This window comes from Podarcis liolepis (genome assembly GCF_965112155.1).
Source record: "Podarcis liolepis genome assembly, chromosome: 7".
NCBI lineage: Eukaryota > Metazoa > Chordata > Lepidosauria > Squamata > Lacertidae > Podarcis > Podarcis liolepis.
This window is the reverse complement of record NC_139561.1, coordinates 42,186,268-42,206,434: the sequence shown is the minus strand read 5'-3', so window position 1 is coordinate 42,206,434 and position 20,167 is coordinate 42,186,268. Positions and strand designations below refer to the sequence as shown.

General features: G+C 47.3%; 1 protein-coding gene across 6 annotated transcripts in view; it reads left to right on the top strand.

The window, feature by feature from the left end:
* GSE1 (Gse1 coiled-coil protein) overlaps positions 1-20,167 on the top strand; it is a 439,018-nt gene that overhangs the window by 247,305 nt on the left and 171,546 nt on the right. The window contains exon 1 of one of the 6 annotated variants that reach the window (XM_083513480.1): positions 6,350-7,085. The exons of the other annotated variants lie outside the window; for them this stretch is intronic. Within the exon in view, the coding sequence (XP_083369606.1) occupies positions 7,043-7,085 (43 nt within the window). The 5' untranslated portion in view covers positions 6,350-7,042. Of the gene's footprint in view, positions 1-6,349; positions 7,086-20,167 lie in introns of those variants that run through there. 6 annotated transcript variants of the gene reach the window in all.

Genomic DNA, 20,167 nt, shown 5'->3' with positions numbered 1-20,167 from the left:
AACTGTACCATTTCAGACTGTAGGTGGGGTGTGTGCGCTATTTTTGAATGCTCCCCCACATTAAATAACAATAATAGTATTGCAAGCAGAAAGCCCTGGTGTGTCAGGAAAAAAGGCTCTATCCCAGCCCACTCCATACTGTGCTAGATTTCTACTTGCAGGGAATCCTCCTTGTTTTAAGAGAAGAAAACATTAAGAAGAACATTAAAAAGCATTGTTGCAGTTCTAGGACACATCTCAGCTATGTTAAAAGCACCCAAGCAGGGCCCTGGGGAGCATTCTGAGGGCTAGATGGAGAGCCAGAGGCCAGCGGTCCTACCCCTGCCATAAATGCACCAATTTTGTGGTATGCATCCCAGAAATGTTATTGTAAACCATGGTGAGTTTCCCCCCTCTAATAGTCAACTTTTATATGATATACATTTTTTAAAAAAATAGTAGATGCCTCCCAGACAACCCAGGGACAACCCAGTCTGATGGGTGGGGTATAAGAAACACGTTGTTGTTGTTGTTGTTGTTGTTGTTGTTGTTGTTGTTGTTGTTGTTGTTGTTGTTAAAATACACTGTTCTCCTTGAACAACCTGAAAAATCTGTGACGTTGGTTGAGGTCATGCTGCTGTTGAGTGGCAAGACTGGCAAAGGCTTGTAAGACTCCTGACTCCAGTCCAGCTGTTTGGTTGGAGTATCCCTAACAAGTCTCATGAATTCCTCCTGATAAGAGTTGGCAGTAATCCTGCATTTCAGGATTCTCTGAAGCAACTCCCCCCCCCCCTTTAAATCCAACTACCTTCCATTTGATTTGGAATGCTATATTTGCTCCAGGGTCGTGGGATCTCTTTGAACCCCCCAGCATTCCTTGGGGCAGATAGCACTGAACAAGAGGGCGGGTGAAACCAATGCGTTGAGGTCACGTTGTACAAATAGACTGGGGAGCTAAGAGAGTGACCCATTCATGGATGATATATATCTGTGTGGAAAGGGTGCCTGTTTGCTGATGGAATGATTCCCCCCGGAATGTCAGGAACATTTATAATTGATGATCCGATGGCTGATTAGCCCCTTTGTGGGGGTTGTGTGTGTATTTAGCACTTGGGGGTCCCAGTCCAGAGGGTATGTGTGCCTAGGCTGTGTGCACATAAGCAGGGTTTTAATCTCTCTCCCCCTTTTAAACCAACCCCCTGGAAGTTGTGTTTTTGTTTTTAAGAGAAGCTTAAAGTTGTGGCTGAAAGGTGAAAAGAAAGCAAAGCTTTTTCTTGCAGATAGGGGCTTTAGTATTTGGGGCAAGGACCTGCTTGTATCTGTCTGCCCCTTCTCTGGATTGTGTACTACTTAACATTTTTGAGATGATTCTGAACTGTTTTCTGAGTCTGTGGAAGAAGTTGGGTTGGAAGTATTTGAACTGTTTACACGGTGGGGCATTAGAAGACAGGAGCACCTGGGTTTGCTTTTTTGTAGGACATTGGGTGAAGCAGCAAATAAAATAAGGCCTCCGGGCTGAGCACAATCTTGGGTAACCAGTTGTGAAGACCTTCATGCTTGCAGCTGGCCACAGCCTTTGTTCTTTGAGCCAGATTCCTAGAGAAAATGGTCTTGAAAAATTCTCTCTCGGAGCAGCAGAGCGTTTATGTTAGGGTCATGCACACACAGAATCCTCACCCAGAGCCATATGCTTCACCTGTGCATTTGGCTGCCAAGTCACATTTTTGTGTGTATGTCTTTCTATCTATACACAGCTGTGTTGCCAGGGGCTGATGGGAGTTGTAGTTCAGAACTATGCAGGGAGCCTGGTTGGCAAAGGCTGGCCTAGTGAATGACCTGGAATGTCTGTGCACTTCCTTCAGGCATAGTTATGATCCCTTGTGTGCTTTCTTTCCAACATTTTCCTGTTTATAAACAGTAGCGTCTTGTGGCGCCTTATTTTTTTATATAAAAAAATAAAAGCTGTTGTGGCATGAACTTTTTAATGAGTGAAAAGCCACTTCCCTGTGTTTTTCACTGTTAACTGCAGCCCTCCCAGCTGTCCCCTTTTCCCCACCCCGGGCAGCACCTGCTCCATTGTCTCCTCAGGGAAGAAGCCATGCCAGAGATAGCAGCTGCCTGGCCAGGCGTGAAGCCCAGGAATTTGGCCATGCTGGAGGAGAGCAGCAGACTCCTCTCGACCTCTGACCCAGCAGGATGATACAAGCCATCTTCTGTTTCTCTTCAGACTGATTTCTGGGGTCAGCACAACAGCTCTCCCTGTCTCCCTCTCTGCCTGATAAAATGTCTGGAGTCCCCGCCACACAATAGATCTGTCAGACTCTTGGCATAAGCTTGGGAGGGACGAGGGCAGGAGGAGGTGAGAAGAGAGAGCCACGGAGACACAACATTTCCTTCAGAAAATGTGCTGGGTGGCAAGGATAGGATCTTAACAGAGCAATCTCCCCCTGCCCTTCCATTTGCTATCAGATGAACTCCCAGAGCTTTTCGTATGGAACAACCATCCTAGGCCACATCTGTACCATTCATTTAAAACATTTTTATACTATTTTAGCAATCATATCTCCCCCCCCAAAAAAAAAACAAATAAATCCTGGGAACTGTAATTTGTTAAGCATGCTGAGAGTTGTTAGGAGACTCCCTATTCTCTTCATATAGCTAGAATTCCCAGAATCTCTGGAGATTGTAGCTCTGTGAGAGAAATAGGGATCTCTTAACAGCCCCGGCATGCTTAGCCAAACTGTAGTTCCCAGAATTATTTGGGGAAAGTCATGACTGTTAAAGTGATGTGCTTTAAGCTATGGTGCAGTAGGAACATGGGTGGTGCTGTGGTCTAAACCAGTGTTTCCCAACCACTGTTCCGTGGCACACTAGTGTGCCGCGAGATGTTGCCTGGTGTGCCGCGGGAAAAATTAAAAAAATCGAAAGATAGCTTCATATCCGGAGAGGCAGCCTTCAGGCGAGTTTTAATTTTAATTTTCCTTCTCCCACTTAATGCCCCACGCTCGCCCGAGCAGCTTGCAGTCCTCGGTAACCACGGCGACCCGAGGGAGGAGAGGGAACAGGGAAGTCAAGGGCGGCGCCGAGCCGCGATGACGTCAGTGGGCCGCGCTGCCTCGCCCTGGCACGGTGTGAGAGCCCCGGCTAGTGGCGCGAGCTTTGGAATAAGTGGGATCCGCGTGCGCGAGACCGAGATCGCGGGTAAGGAGCTCAGCCCTGGGCAGGAGGAAGCGGGGCCACGCGTGCGGGCCACATCCCCACAGAGAGCGAGCCTCCCCCGGCCCACCACTCCGGGCAGGTCCACTCGCATGAGGGGGCGGCGATGGCGACGGCCGGCAGCTTGCCTGCAATGCCATCCCTCGAGCAGGCGAGGAGCCCGGAGGCTACCAGATGCGAGTCCTCTTTCCCACCCTGCTCGGGAGTCCAGAGCACTTGGTCGCATTCAGGATCTAGAGTGGGGAAGCGGGGCTTGTGTCTGGGCTGGACACATTGGGCTGCCTGTGCCGCTCGACCTGCGGGGAGAAATCAGGGTGGGAGTCACGACCGTGAGGCAGGTCTGCCAAGTGTGGCAGAAGAGGACACGGCCGTCGCACCTGTCCTTAGGTAGGAGCTTCTTCCGTGTCGACCTGCTGCCCTAAAGTCTTGGCTTTTTGGCGGTTGGCACAGAAGGAAGGCAAGGGGGAGGGGAAAAAATTGAAACTTACACTTTCGTGCGTCCCTCCCGGCGTGACGCTGCGCACTGACGTCACGGGGCTGTAATGGTGGTGTGCCTCGAGATTTTTTTCATGAAACAAGTGTGCCTTTGCCCAAAAAAGGTTGGGAAACACTGGTCTAAACCACAGAGCCTAGGACTTGCTGATCCGAAGGTTGGCGGTTTGAATCCCCGCGACGGGGTGAGCTCCCATTGCTGGGTCCCAGCTCCTGCCAACCTAGCAGTTCAAAAGCGCGTCAAAGTGCAAGTAGATAAATAGGTACTGCTCCGGCGGGAAGGTAAACGGCATTTCCGTGCGCTGCTCTGGTTCGCCAGAAGCGGCTTAGTCATGCTGGCCACATGACCTGGAAGCTGTATGCTTGCTCCCTCGGCCTATAGAGCGAGATGAGCGTGCAACCCCAGAGTCGTCTGCAACTGGACCTAATGGTCAAGGGTACCTTTACCTTTTTATGGTGCAATATGGTCATAGCTTCTCTCTTTCTCCTCTCCTGTTTCTCTCTCCCCCATACCCACTCCACCTATAGCAAGATTGGAGCACAGAGCCTTGGACCCCAGATTTTGCTGTCTAGGCTTCATGAAGTCACCTTTGCTTTGGAACTGTCTGAAAAAGCTTATTACTGTATTTGTCCCCAGTGTTAAGATCACGCTGTGGGTGCACAGTTGTTACTCCACGCAACTGACATTCAGAGACATACTGCCTCCAACACTGGAGATAGAATATAGCCATCATGGCTAGTAGCCATTGACATCCTCCATGAATTCCCTTGAATTTCACAGGCTGGAAATTATTTTGAAAGTGAAATTTTGCAGAAAAGTGCACACTTTTCAGTGTATATATTTATTAAATTTATAGCCCAACCTTTCCCCCAAAGGAGCCCAGAGAACATGACTTCCTTTTGTACACCTTTGCCCCCCAAAGCTATGATCTAGCTGCAGCTGAACCAGGTAGGGGGTGAATTTGTGATTTCCATATTCTGAAACTATAGCTCCAGTCGTATTTGTTTGATTCTTATCATCTTGTTCAGTGTTCCAAGCACAGGGGCAACCCCTAACAGAGCTTTGACCTGTGATCTTAACACTGGAGACAAATAAGCTTTTTCAGACAGTTGGAGGTGGTTTGAAAAGCAAAGTGACTGTTCATGGTAAAGAGTTTTCTTTTCCAGCTTTTCCTGCTTTTTTTATTTAAAAAATTTGCTTGGTCAGATGCAATCTTGGGACAAAATTAATGCTTGTGCAGCTGTGGAGAATAGTGTGTTGCTCAAATTGCCGTCAGCTCCCTTGGAAATTCATTGTTTGTTTCTGACCTTGCAGTTCTAGCCTAGTCAAAGATGGAGGAAGAGAGCAGAGCCTAGTGCAAAGGTGTTTGGGAGAATGGATATGCAGAATCAAGTGGTCATAGACCCCCCCTCAGAGACTTTTTCTGGTGGGCCGGGAAAGTCTGTGCTAGAGGAGGAGAAAATGGCTTGATGAATGGAGATTCTCATTTGTAAGCAAAGACAGTGCCTAGTTAGGAGCTCAGACACGTGAGTTGTTAAAGCATTCTTTGCCAACCTGGTGCCCTTCAGATGTTGTTGGGACTCCCACCTGCCTGCATCTATTACAATTAGCCATGCTGGCCAGGGCTGATAGTGTGGTGTTGTGGTTAATGTACTAGACTTGGATGTGAAAGACCTGGATTCAAATCCCCATTATGTCTGCCATGAAGCTCACTGGTTGACTTTGGGCAAGTTACTGTCTCTCTCAGCCTAATCTTCCTCATGGGGTTGTTAGGAGAAAATGTGAAGGGTGAAGAACACTACCATGAGTTCCTTGGGAGGAAATGTGGGATTATAAATATAATAAATACTAAAAAAAAATCTCGAGGGCACAAGTCCTGAAATTCCTTTCCTTTCCCTGTGAAGTATGGGTGTGGGGTCTTTCGGGGATGAGAGGGAGATGCTCAGCATATACTTAATATTTTATCCACCCAAGTAAATTAATTTTGGCTAAAGCAAAAAAGATTTGTGCCAGGGTTTTGAGCATGTCAAATGAAAATCAAAAGTCTCAGGGCACATGCAGAGTGAAAGGCTGCTGACTCTTAGGAAGTATTTTAGCCTTTTCCTAGGAACTAAAAGCCACATGTAGCTATTGACAGAGAAATGGATAAAATTTAATAACTTCTAATGCTAAGTTTGGTTCAGAAAAGTGATTTGGGGGTGGGGTGGAGAAAGAGATATAAATCAGGCATTTTAATTTCTTAATTTTTAAAAATCAGCTGAGCTGCACACTGCGGTGTTTGTAATCCAGTGAGTTTAGTACCATTTATCAATGTGAAATTTTTAGGGGTGGGATTGTACACTTTAATTTGAGACTCTCACCTTATGGGTTTTTTTGTGGATTTCAGCCCTAATGAGGGGTAGGAGGTGTATGTGTGAGTGATGGTTTCTTCCTTGGTCCTCTTATTTTGTTTTCTCTCCTTCGCAAAGACATGCAGCTCTTTTCCCTCCCCCAAGCCCTCTTCTGTCTCCAAGGATTGGGTCCCACCTCCTTGTCGCTCCCCTTCCCAATGGTTAAATACAAAAGAGGAAGTGCTGTGTGCTTGCCTGGGCCTGGAATGAAGAAGCAGGGGATGAGGGGGGAGGAGAAGGAAGAGGGGAGGGGAACCCAGAATCCAGAGTGCGTCTGCTATTGAGAAATGAAAAGGCTCCTCCAATTAGACGCTTTGGTGCTGCAAACTTGAGGCGAGGCACTTGAACTGTCACTGTGGAGCCTTAATTAGCAGCTGCGGGTGAGGGGTCAGCCTCAACTCAGCAGTCTTGACAAGGCTGATATCAAGTGCAAGGCAGAGGAGGAGGCAGGGAGAGAGAGAGAGAGAGAGAGAGAGAGAGAGAGAGAGAGGACGGGAAGGAGGCAGGCGAGCAAACAAGCGAAGGGGGGCGGGAAGGAGAGAAGCAAAAGCTCCCTCAACTCAGGACCCAAACCCTGGAACACACAGGAGGAGAGGTGGGGTGTGAGGGAAGCGATGGAGAGATGCAGCCGGCGCTTTAAAAGGGAATAAAATGGTTGCTATCTTTCTCTCTATCTGAGCTGGCTCCCTGCCTGCAGTGAGGATCCCAGGAGCAGCTGTTTGCCTGCACCCTGAGCTCTTCCTCCTCTTCCCCTCCCCCCCAACCCCGGACATCATTCCAGTCGACTTCCTCACCTTCCCAAACTGTTTGCCTTGAGATCAGAGTGTGGACGCCATCAGACAGTGACCCCGTTCCAGAGGGCAGAGGCGTAGGGGTTGTCGTCCTTGGGGTTGCTTGCCATGCCACGGATTGCTGCCTAGGGTCTTGCTTTTGTACCCCTGCTGCCGTCGCTGCCAGGGCCAACATGCTGGAGATGAAGACCTGGTCCACCTTGCTTCAGAGTCTGAGTGAGTGAAAGTTTAGCTGCCTCCTCCCTGTCAACCCCCCCCCCCCGCCTTGCAGCAAAATCTAGCTCCTGTTCTATCTAGCTTGGTGTCCAGCTTTGGGCAAGAGGCTACAGGGAAGCAGAGAGCAGGGCTCACTCATAGACTTGCTTGGATGCCCTGTTAGTGCAGAGGAGGTCTCTTCTACTTGCACTATTTGGAGCTGTTGGAGATGATCTAGCTCCCATGTTTAGCAGGAGCTTATGGGGGGAGAGGGGGAGGAGACCAATTGTATAGGAGCTGTAGGCTTTGAGGTCCAACTCTTCCTCCTCTTCTTTTTTCTCTCATTTCCCCTTCCCATGGTCAGTGACTCTGGGTTCTTTATATTAAAAACACACACGATGGAGTGGCCAAATCCTGCAGTGAATCTCAAAGGCTGGTCTTGCTTTCCCTGGCAACATGTAGCTTGGCTTGCTTTCATGAGTCACTTGCCTGTCTGTTTTCGTTCTAAATAACCCTTTTTTGTGGTGGAGCTGCTGTGTGCCTATGATGCACCATGGTAGAGCTACTCCTGCCTTTAGCCAGTGGAGAGGGGCCAGCCTGGTGGTTTTAGGGGCCCTTCCAAATCATACAAATTGGCATCTGGGTCAGAAAGCAATGCAATGCAGAGACATTGTGAATAGTAGACCCTGATGGAGAGGCAAGAGGCGACAAGAAGCAGAAGGATCCTGTGCATTCAGCTCACTTGAGATTAGAAAGGGCTTGGTTTTTTTGGGGGGGGGGCGTCCTGTATGATTTTTAATGAGTTAAGGGGGGTGAGTCTCTTGAGAACTCTCTAGACAGCACCTCTCTTCATTTCAAGCTAATTAAACTCTACCTGCCTGGCAGTTTCCTGAAAGGGAGGGGGGAAACTCATGTTGACTGTGACTTCCTGACCTGGTGGGGCTTCACCTTTGACCTTTGACCCCTGGCCTCTGGCCCTTTTAGGAAAAAAAGAGATGCTTTAAATGCAAAGTTATTTGATAGCTAATCCCAGCCGAATTTTGGCCGCCTTGCCTTTTGTTCATTTAACCCTCACTTTATGTGTTGTGTGAGGCATTGGGTGAAAGACAGTGTTGACTGGTTGCAAGGGGGGGGGCTTGTCTGGAGAAGGTGGGTGATTTAAGGGAGATTTTGAGGGCTGAAGCATAAAGGAACATGCTCAAAAGTGGCAGCTACTTAGTCTTCCAGTGTCCTGAGAGCAAACTTCCAAGTTATACAGAAATCTTTTTCCAGGCAGGACCTATGTATTTGTTTATTGTGGTGTCAGTTTTCCAGGCTGCCTTATAGTGTGTGACACTGGTGGGGATGGAGACTGGGAAGGCAAGCCTTCTGCAGAGGTCATACAGATGTGCAGATTACTGGCTTCCTGAGTTGCAAAAAGAGCTTACAGCAAATCCTATATCCATCAGGTTGCAGATTAGACTGTTCAAAACATTTTTGGCATGTTTGTTATGGTGATGAGGAATCTATTTCTCTGTGTGTATGGGAATGTGGTTCTTTCAAAACCACATCAAATCAGAATGTTTGAGACCACCCAAACAAAAGGGCATGCGGATGGAAGCCCTGAGCTGCAACTGAATGGACAACCAAATCAAGGCAAAGCAACAATAAGAGAAGTGTATGTCTTAGTGGGGCTCCTTATGACTGTGTCATAATCCATAGTAATGGTGCAACAGGTGTCATACCAAGATGGCACTTTGAATTGAAACAAAGCTTAGTGATGGAGCCCCCCCCCCCCCCGGCAAAGTTATGGGTTACTTTCTTTTTGGCTCTCTACTTGTCTTCTCTCCCTCCATCTCTGATAGTATGCTGGGTGCTGTAGAAAACTCACTGATGACAAAGTCCTTACTCTGATCCAAGTTAATAGCTTAGCGGGTGAGTTTGGATTGGGTTTGGCAGGGATTTGAACTATCCTTTCCTTCCAGCTGTAGGTTCTCCTTTTCTGTTTTACTCTCTCCTCCTCCTCTTTCTGGGTCCCTGATGGATGTGTTTTTACAGAGCTCAAATTTTGATATTGAACTCAGTAGCCCTCAGTGTTGCAGCTTCATTTCCAGTCTCTAGACATGGAACTGTTGAAGTAGTATTAAAAAGTTTGTATCCTTTAGACCTGATAATCAGAACCTCTGCCTTCAGACACCCTGGATTAAGAGGTGGAGTAAGGTGGGCTCCCAGATCAGAAAGTGTTGCTTTTTGTTCACTCTGAGCTCCAGCATCTCTTTAAACCCCCTGTTGCCTTCACTTTTGTTGCTCCTCATCAGTCTGTGATTAATGGCTTCCTGTGAAAGTGGATAATGGGGTAATGGACAGGGAGGTAGTGTCTTCTTCACCCCTCCCCCAGCAGGAGCAACAAATCATAGCCCTTAGTTTAGTCTGAACTAGGGGCCATGTTTCTTTTGTGGAAAACAAATAAAGATGGGTAGTCAAGGTTTGTTCTTGACTCACCCACCAGTCACGCTTGGTTTGAGTGCCTGCAGGATAGCTTAGTTGGTAGAGTATGAGACTCACAATCTCAGGGTCATGGGTTTAAGCCCCATGTTGGGCAAAAAGATGCCTGCATGGCAGGGGGTTGGACTAGATGACCTTCGTGATCTCTTCCGACTCTACAATTCTATAATTCTATGAAATAAATCACTGTCAAATATTTGGGTAAGCCTAGGGACTGTGGCTTATTCCTCCCAAGAACAAGCCAGGAGCCATCTCCATGTTCATGGTAAACTGATTTACAGTGAGATGCAACCATAACTTGGTGGTAGAGCACCTGTCTTACATGCAGGAGGTCCCAGGTTCAGTCCTCAGCACCTCCAGATTCTTCTGTCCGAAACCCTGGGGAGTTGCTGCCAGTCAATGTAGGCAGTACTGAGCTAGATGGCATCTGATTCAGGACAAAGCATTTTCATATTTTCCTACAAAAGTTTTTTTTAAGGAAGGACCATAGCTCAATGGTAGAGCCTTGCATGCAGAAGGTTCCATATTAAAGCCCTAGCTTTTTCAGGCAAGACTGGGAGTTGCCCCTGTCTGAAACCCTAGAGAGCCACTGCCAGTCATTGTAGACAAGATTGCTAAATGGACTAATGGTCCGAACTCTGTATAATGCTGCTTCCTATAGTTGTAGCATGTCAAGCAACACTGTATGTGTACTTGTGGTAGTACCCTTAAAAGGGAGGAAAGGAGGAGCTTTAATGTGTGCCTGAACAGCTTTCTGTCCTAGGGCAAAGTTGGTGGTTACAGCAGCAGGATCAGCCTGTGCAGATGAGCAGATTGGGCCAATGGAGGCGGCTGCGCATTGATTTGCTGTCATAAAATACAAGGACAGAAAGCAGCATTTGCTAATAAAAAGGGAGACCTTCCCTGAAAAAACAGTTATTACTGTATCCTGGCACTCGAAAGGAACAAAGCAGGTGGGTGGGTGGGGGGTTGTTGCTTGTTAGAGCTGCCGCAGGCTAATAGGCAGAGGGCAAGGCAGGCAGAGGGCAGGCTGTGCCCTCTCATATGGAGAAGGCCAAAAGGTGCCAGCTAAGCTCTTCTGGCATCAGAGTTCCCTTCCCTGGGGAGGATTAGCAGGCAGGGGTTATGCAGACGGACAGCTGGGCAAGCTGTTTGGATCACGGGGAACTGGAAGCAGCTCAGGCTGTAATCTGAGCTAGGAGGGGGTTTATGATTCTGTGCACAGGTCAGTGCCCAGACTGGAAGGAGAGAATGGGGGGGGGGAGGTGTCTCCTTTGGACAGCAACACCCATTGCTTATATGTCTGGTTCCAGACTGGCTTTGAAAAGGGGGCATTATTGTGAATGCATTTCTCCATTACACAGTGATGTCAGGAATTAATTTAGAATTTGGCTTCCCCAGAACCTAAGACACACCCTCCATGCCCAGCCCCAGGGCCCACTTTCAGTGGCTGGGAGTGTCTGCTGGCACGAGATTTTTACCATCACTACGGATGCAGAGCCCGCTTGATTTATGCCTGCCCTTTGAGATGGCCAAGTGTTCTATAAGGACTACAGCCAAAGATCTAATTGATCAGTTAAAATGAGTAACTGAGTTCTCTCTCCCGGCCACCAGCTACCCTGGGGTGAAAGTGGGACAGCATGAAAAAGTGGACATGGGCACACATACACAATGGCAAATCATCAAACTGAGGCTTGGGAAATAAAAATGTCTTGTGTGATATGGAATAATTTCAACATGTTTTGACTAGTTGTCTTTAGGGTGCAAAATAATCCTTCCCTGCCTTATTCTACTGCCTGATAGCTGCAGTTTCCTCAGAGCTTACTGTTCCCTAGGCCTTGTCCCCCCCCCCAGCCCCTAATTTTCTCAGCTCTGTTCATTTTACACCCTTCTCTTCCTTGGGCCTTCAACTTCATCCATCAGCTCAGCTTGTTGCTTTACTTAATTACTCTATTTCTAGAATGGCTTTCAAGCCCTGGTTCCAAGGCAGTTTACGTAATCTTAAATAGTTAAAAACCATTCAAACAGGGACCCTAAACCCCATCATGATTAATGCAAGGACAGCAGAAAAGACCCACAGAGTATAGAAACAAAAGAACAGAACAAAAATAATACAAAAGCAGCTTTACTAACCAAAGAGGTGGCTCCCCTGTTGAAAATAACAAGGGAGCATGATTCTTCAAAATCTTAAGGTGGAGGCAGTGCCCTAAAACTGGAGCCACTACTCTAAAAGCTCTGCTGCTTGTTGAAACTGAGCTAATGCAGCAGCCACTGGTATCTGGAACAGGGTTAAAGTGTTAAACAAGTTAAAGTGAGGGGGGGGCTCATAAAGGCACAGGCTCCTCCTGAGATTCTTATCCTCTCTCCTGCCCATGAGTCTTTCATCTTCCCCTCCACTCTCATTACCACCTTTCTTCCAAAAGTGTACAACACCTCTTTCTTGTGTTAAGGCAGACCTTGTGTTAAGGCCTTTGAGGGATGATGTTCTCAGGAGTGCTGCTAGAGCCTGGTGTAGTGGGGAAAGGAATCATGACTTTTTCATGTTTGGCTCAGATCACTCTTGACCTGTTCTGGCTTTGCAGGTGAGAGGAGAGGCATTGGATATGCTGTTTCCTCTGCTCTAGTTTAACGGTGTTCTCTTTGACACAATAGGGACCAGCAACCCAGTTGCAATTCAGCTTGTTGTACAGAGCAAATGTATCATCTGCATAGCACTATCCTTAGTTTTTGTTCCTTGCGTAAGAGAAACCCTTGTAAGAAAAGGCTGTTCAGACTCAATTTCCCAATATGGCTGCCCCTCCCCCTTTTCAGAATGGTTGCAAACTATTTCACACCTTCTAACTGTTCTTCCCAAAGGTTGCTGAAATTTCCCCTTTATTGAGTCTCCCTCCCTCCCACATTCAACAAGGAGTCTGTTTCCTGTTGATTGACTGCTCTGGTGAAGATTGGGGTGTTGTAAAATAGGTTTATCTCACTGAAAGACTTACAAGAGGTATTTGAAATGCAACCTTTGTAACCTTTTCAAGGGCTATGTATATGCCACCTTTAAAATGGAGGGGGGGGGCTGGTGCACTCCAGATGTACTATGCCTCCCAGCATCTCTGACCATTGGCTATGCTGGCTAGAGCTGCTAGGAGATGGAATTCAATAACAGCAGGGAGGGGGCAGTTTCCCCTTTCTTGCTTGAAGACAAACAAACCTGTAGTTGTATCCTGAGTGGCTCAGTGTCCTTTAATGCTGCCACAAGTGTCAATGAGCAGCTTCATCAAGCTCAACATTGTCTATACTGCCTGGCAGCAGCTCCCCAGGGCTTCAGACAGGGGACATTACCTGGCTTGAACCTGGGGTCTTCTGTAGGCAAATCAGATTCTGTTTGAGAATCTGTTTGAGGAGCAATCCACCTTTGGGTTCTCATGGGTTGATACGGGGAGGGGGAGAAAGAGGAGGACTAGAAGGAGTTGTCAGCTTTGTGTCTTAGGTGGAGGACTGAACCGCCTCTACAAATGATATATGTTTCTCTGAGTGAACAGGAGAGGTATGAGAACTCCACCATTCTTGGTCTGCTTCTTTTCTCCCGCTCTCCTTGTCTTGTGCTGTAGCACGATTCCGGTTAAATCAATATTGAGTTGGCACCTGTTATTACAGGATGTGGGACCCAGCCGCCTTCATGCTGTGACTTCTTTCTGTTTCTTTCTCTCCGCTTTTTGGTTTCTCCAATGCACAAATGTGCACACACTTAGAGAGAAGGAAGGTGGAATTCAATCACACTCTACAAAATAGGAAGATTGAACGGCTGAGGAACAGCAGTTGCAGAGTAGGCCTGGATCCTCTTTAAGTGCCCTAATGTTGCCCTAGCCACTGAGGGTCAGAGGCCACCTCCCATATGGGCTTTGTTCACCTTGATGGTTATGGATATGCTTGGCATGTTTATGAGTCCCTGAATGACCTGCAATGCTGACATCGCCTTGCTCAGTAAGGAGCTAGGGGCAAAGGCTGCAGTTGCTGTGTCCACGTTATGTCTGGCCAGGAATGTGAAGTGGTCATTTGACTTAATTGGAGGGAATTATGGACTGTCTGGTATGGTATGAAGTGGTGGCCATTTGAATCCTAGGCAGGAGGCTAGCAGCCCTTTTAGTTGGGCTGGACTCCAGTGCAGACAGAGGGTAGAAGCATCTTTGTGTACCTGAGTGTCTAGTAAAACATGGCCCACCCCTTTGTTCTGACATCTAATATGTGATGCCTTAACAGAGGCTCCATCAACATCATACTTTTCAAGCACATGTCTTCCCTGAAGAATCCTGGGAACTGTAGTTTACCCCACACAGAGCTCCAATTTCCAGCATCCTTGACAAACTACAGTTCCCAGGGTTATTTGGGGGCATGGAAAGCCATTTACTTTGAATATGCTTTAAATGTATGGTGTGGATCAGCCCAGAGGTTGAAGGCCAACTGGATATAGGCATAAGTCTAGTTGCTGAGAGAATCCAGGCTCCACCCCCAAGTGTGTCCTCTGGTACATCAGTTCTCTTCCATCATGCTTAAAAAACAAAACAAGCTGCAAAACCTCTCTCTCTTACAACAGCATTGGGCTTAAGGTGTAGAGAACCAATATTCTTCAGACGGCTTTAAGGGTGGGGCTGAAGAAACCCTCATCTTCCCCTCCACCCATCCCATTGCCTAATGTGCCCCTCCTGGAGCACAGCCAACTCACTTCAGAGTTGCCGCAACATTGCCTGCTCTGGTTTCTTAAGGTGTGGGGCTGATTTGCAGCCCTGGAAAGCCAAGCTTCTTCCAGAGTGCTTCTTTGCATGTGATGGTATCTGGCAGACACACTGTCTTCTTCCAGAGCTGCTTTGTGTCTGGGGAAGGGACCACAGCTCAGTGGTATGGCCATGTTTTGTACGTAGCCCTATGTGTTCACCCTCTTGCATTTGTAAGTTTAAAAATGATCAATTTGTACATGATGACTTCCTGATTCTTATATTCCACCTTGATTACGGAGATCTTCTTGATGCCCCTGAGGTTCAGTTGGCCTCTGTTATGGACAGGCCCAGCTGTTTGAAACTCCTTGCCAGTAGAGGTTTGACAGGACTTATTCTTGCCTTCTTTTAGATGGCTCCTTTGCAATGTGAATTTGAATTTGAGATTGTATAACTCTGCTTCCAGTTCCAAACAACACAGAATCCTGTCCTTGACAAGGCCCTGCAGCCCTGCTGCCTTTGCCAAGGGATGGGGAACCTGTGGCCCTCCAGTTGTTGGATACTAACTCCTATTAGCCGTAGCCAGCATACCCAGTGGTCAGGAATGATGGGAGGTGTAGTTCAGAACATTTAGAGGGCACCACTTTAGCTACCCCAAAGTAATGGTTTTTAGTAACACCCCTTGCCCTAGATGCTTAAGATGCTGGCTATGGTGTTCATGCAGTCTGAACAGACAGAACCCAAGTTAAAGGCAAACAAATGTATTTTGAAGCTAGAATGTTTCTACCAACTGCTCCATGTCCCTCTCTGTTTTAAAGAGCAGCAAGCATCCCTTTCAAAAGTTGGATGGTTGCAGTGTCTGCAAATAGCTGAATCTAAGTCCAAATATGGGGGTGTTGGTGATGCCTGCCTTTATCTTTCTGGCTAACTCTTGTACAATGCTATTAGCCCTTCTCTGAACCCACTTGTGTGACTTGTTTCGTTGGCTGGCTGGAGGTCAGAGTAGATCTGTACAGATCAGGTTTCAATTGCAACAGGGTTACATATAGAGGGTCAAAGATGGAAAGGAGTCAAGCATTGAACAATGACCTGGATCAGGAAAGAGGCTTTTGTGCAGGGTGGTGGCTAGAGGAGATACAGGATGTACATCTATTGCTGCAGCATCTGGAGTCGTTGCCAGTTGCTCCAGCAAGGCTCTGTTTGTCCCCCACCACAGCATTCCCTGCCTGGCTGTGTGAGAGAAGCCCCCTTAAGCAAAAGACTTACTTTCCTGCCATGACGCCTGCTGATTTTTCCATTGTCTGTAAGCAGATAGGGTTAACATTCCCCAGGGAAGGCAGGGCCTCTGGAGACTTGCTGCAGTCCAGCAATGAATGGTGCCTTTTTAATACTCCATCCTTCAATCCTTATCTCTCCTAATTTATTGGACGTAACTGGTGGCGCTGATGGATCCACAGCTCAGACCTTGGCTTCTAAATTTCAGCATTAATAATCTCAGCCTTCAGCCAGCTCTCCAGATGTCTTTGATTTAGCTGCTCACTCGGGAGGGGTGCAACCCCGTGTCCCTGGTGCCAGCGTTAATGTGGCCTGCTGACAATATATTTGGGCTTGGAATTGCATTTCCCTGATGAATTAATTCGCCTCTTAGTGACTGTCCCTCCCTCTGTCCTCCTCCCTTCTTAGCTGGGGTCAGATGTTCTAATGAATGGGGTCAGGATCAACTCATTGCCTTCCTGCCCTATCCTCTCATTCTGCCCTCCTCCTCCCCAAGTGAGAAAGGGGAAATTTATCTGGCACTGTGAGTGAGAGACAGACAGACAGACAGACAGACAGACACACACACAGAGGCACAGAGAGAAGCAAATAACTTGCTTAATCTTCCATCAGCTTTGAACTGTTGTGCTAGGGCACTCCATATTGGAAGGCAGGTGGTAGGGAATAGTAATCAAGAAATCTTTACCAGTTGCTTTGTGTGCTCCTGGCTGTTTCCGTTCTGCAAAAAATAGCCCAAGCACCATGGTCGTGCCTGCCTCCCCATCAGTGCCATAAACACAGGAAGCTGCTGCACAGCAGGTCAAGACTGTTTGTCCATGTACTCTGGTTTTGTGTGTTACAACTGGCAGCAGCTCTCCAAGGTCTGAGGGAGATAAGGGTCTGTTCTACCTGCTCCTCCTTCCTTTTAACTGGGGAGACCGGGGGTTCACCTTGGGACCTTCTGCATGCAAAGCAGGTGCATTCTGCATTCTGTAATTCAGGCATGAGTTTTATTTATTTTTTATGGTGGTGGAGGGGCATGATCTGGACAGGGGTGTGTTTTGATCCCTGGAGCTCAAGCTACTTTGGCAGGGAACTGCAGGAGAACAAACTAGATTGTTGGGAACTGTTGCTTCAGTAGTCGAGTGACAAATGCTAGGGCTCTTGCAGATGTTTTGGACTGCAGTTCCCATTCAGCACAGCTGGGAATTGTGGTCCAAAATATCTGGAAAGAATCTGGTTGGCAAAAGCTGACCTAATTAGAGACCTGAATACACTGTGTATTGATTTGCCAGTTTTGCAAAACTTAGCCTGCTCCTGCTAAGCTGAGCTTTAAAAGCCCTGATCAAATAGGAGCTGGAGGTTTCTGAAACAACCCCAAAAACCTGTTTGACTAGAACTAATGGTGCCCTGCATCATGGGCAACAATTACCGGTACTTCATTGCTCTGTCTTCTAGAAACTTTTGTCCTTCTGCTCCACTGGACAAACCTTTCAGCCTATAGAGCCCTGCAAACAACTACACCAGCATTTGATACTGGCTTGTCTGCTGGTGCATGCCAATAAGAGTCACTGGAGGGGCACATCAACAACCCTCTTTCAAAAAAGAATCTCTTACTTAGCCCAACTGACACCTACATCCCTGACCTTGCTCACAATGAATGCAATTTTGAGTCTATTTTAAAGGTCATTTACAATACTGGTCTTCATTGGCATCACGAGCAAGACCCAGCCAATCCACGACTCTGCTTATGGTTCAGAGGAGCTATTTAAAGCCAAGGGAAATAATTGACTTGCTTTTCCTGTTGCACTTTGAAATCCTCTTTCTCCCTTTTTTTTTTCCTTTAAAGATGGTTAAAATCAGAAAAATTGACCTTATTCCAAGTAGTTCCTTGCATAAGCCTGGCTGCAGTCTTAAAATAATCAGTGGATCAGCCAGGGCTGTCTGGGGGAGCAGAAGTGGGTTGCAGCCAGTAGATGTCCTTAGTCAGAGTGGCTGAGATTAGCAGTCCAAGTAAGGAATGGCTTGTTTTCCTACAAGCTCTTATTTTTCCATAAAAAGGAGACACTAAGGGCTTGTTCAATTGATGCTGGCCATCCATTGTAATAGGGGTTATTATCCAGATAATTGGCACGTGGTGATAGATGGCAATGCAGAGGTAAGGAAAATTAGGCTGGGCAGATTTTAAATTTTTTATTCCAGCCTTTGATTCACTGGACTTTCTTCACTTGAACATTGGCCTCCCCTTGATGAAGAACTCAAATTCCCGTTGCAGTTTCTACCCAAATCTTTAATGCTCAGATCAGTGTGATACATAGGCAAAACATGGCAGGTGCTACACATAGCTACACAGAGACATTGATCCAGCAACAACACCTCCCTTACAAGCCCGTTATAAGTGATTTGGGTGGACACAACTTAGTGGAGCAAGGCGTTCTGTTCCCTAGTGCTATTTTTCTAGAAAAAAGAAGTGTGGGAGCTCACCATTAGTGCATGCCTTGTTCTCTTATAATGGCAAAGGTGCCCACCTGAGAGGTGTCGGAGCTGCGTTCCAGCAAGTTCCAGCTGGAAGAAAGCCCTGGGTAGACAACCTGGTATTTCTCTGAGAAGGCTGAACCTGCCCTGTCTGTCGATTCCTACTCTGGGGTCTCAGTAACCTAGGAGAAGGAGGGTACACCACTGCCTCGACAGGGCAGCAACCTCCCCTGGAGAGGGAGGACTAGATGTGATTTCTGACAACCCTAGAGGTGGAGTTGGTGGTGCAATAGGCAAACTGGCCAAAGCAGTACCAGTCTCCAACAGTTCCAGAGTGGGCACTGAAGCCCATGCATTGTACTATAGGAAATGGTGGCAACAAGGGAATCCCCTCTCCAGGATCCTCTTCCCCAGGGCTCTTCCAACACAGGCAGAGACCTTCCCAGTCTACTGGATCCCTTCCTGGGGTCTGCCACTCCTGTTTTCTGTCCTGGCTTGACCAGCCCCCTCCCCAATTCTGTGACAAGGAGCAGTAAGTGCACAGAGGAGCCCTGATAAAGGGCCGAGTGGGCCTTATTCTGGTAACATTTACATGAACAAACTGTTTAAGGGCATATACTTCTCTTGTTTAAAGAGAAGACAGCACTTGGGCTGCCTTTGGATGGGGTCAGTGGGGGAATATTGTGCAAGTGTTGCTGGGTTTATTGCTAACTCTCCCCCCCCCCCCGCCCCAATTTATAACTGCATTTTGTGATATGGAACTGTGCCTTTGTGATGGATATACCATGGTTTCCTGCATAATTTTGTTCACACCTGTGGGTGTGGTATGACACAACTGGGGACATCATTGGACATGTCTACAGTACTACCATCCTCCCTCTACTCCATATCTTTTCCCTATGATCCTGTGTGCAGTTTTGAAAAACTTATTTCCAGCTAAAGAAGTGTATCTCATTGAAAGAAGGAAATAGTGATAGCCTTCCATTTCAGTATATCAAACAAAAATGGAAACTCACACTCTTTCCAACCTGTTTGTAGAAAGGTGCATGTTGGGAAGTTTGTTGCTCATTGACAGAGCACCTATTTTACATGCAGAAGGTCCCTGACTCAATTCCTAGCACCTTCAGGAAGGGCTGGGAAATACGCCTCTCTGAAACCCTGAAGAGCCAATTCTAGTTGGTGAGGTGTTGAAAGTACACAGGAACATGGGAAGCTACCTTCTTTATACTGAGTCAGACCATTAGTACATCTATCACAGTATCATTCACTCAGACAGGCAGAAGTTCTCCAGCATTTCAGACAGATTCCTTCCAGCTCATATCTGCAGATATCAGGGATTGCACTCTGGACCTTTTGCAGGCAAAGCATATGCTCTACCACTGAGCCACGACCTACTCAGCTAGATGGACCAACAGTCTGACTTGGGATAAGGCAGCTTTCTCTGTGTAGAAAACAATCCCTGATATCTGCAGATATGAGCTGGAAGGAATCTGTCTGAAATGCTATTGATGCTACTACTATAGTTGCTCACCCCTGAGAAAAAACCAAAAAAACGAACCCTAACCTAAAGCTCAGATCTAAGATGAGTGCACAACCCCAGAGTCGTCCATGACTGGACCTAATGGTCAGGGGTACCTTTACCTTTAATCTGCTGAGAGCATGTCAGTGCTAAACCCCATTATAGGACTAATTCCTGACTTGGGGCAAAAAGTATCAAAATTAGGGAAAGAAGAAGCTCCTCCCCACACCTTCACTTGGCCTTCCCGCCAAAGATGTGGAAAAAGTTGGCAGAGCCAAGGAGGCCGGCGCCTCTTCCGTGGCAACGGACCAAAGCCCATTACGCTGAGTGCCGATGCGTTGCCCGTTGTTCATCAATTATTCAGACAATAATTGCACCCTTATTTAAAGTCTAGCCTCGTGTCTGCTGCATAGCAAGCTGCCAAGCACCACATGGATAGGCTAACACCACAAACAGGCCCCCGGCAGTTGTGTGCTGGCTCACTCGCGCGCGCACATATACGCATGCACACCTAGCTGATTAATTAAGCAAAGATTTTGAGAGCAGCATGTTCTCAGGTGTGAAGCCGGAGAGGCTGCGATTAGATTCTCCCTGCTCCCTTCAGCTCAGTGTCATTTAATCCCACCTTGATCTTTAAAGGCTCAGAGATGAGCAGAGGATCAGCAGAACAC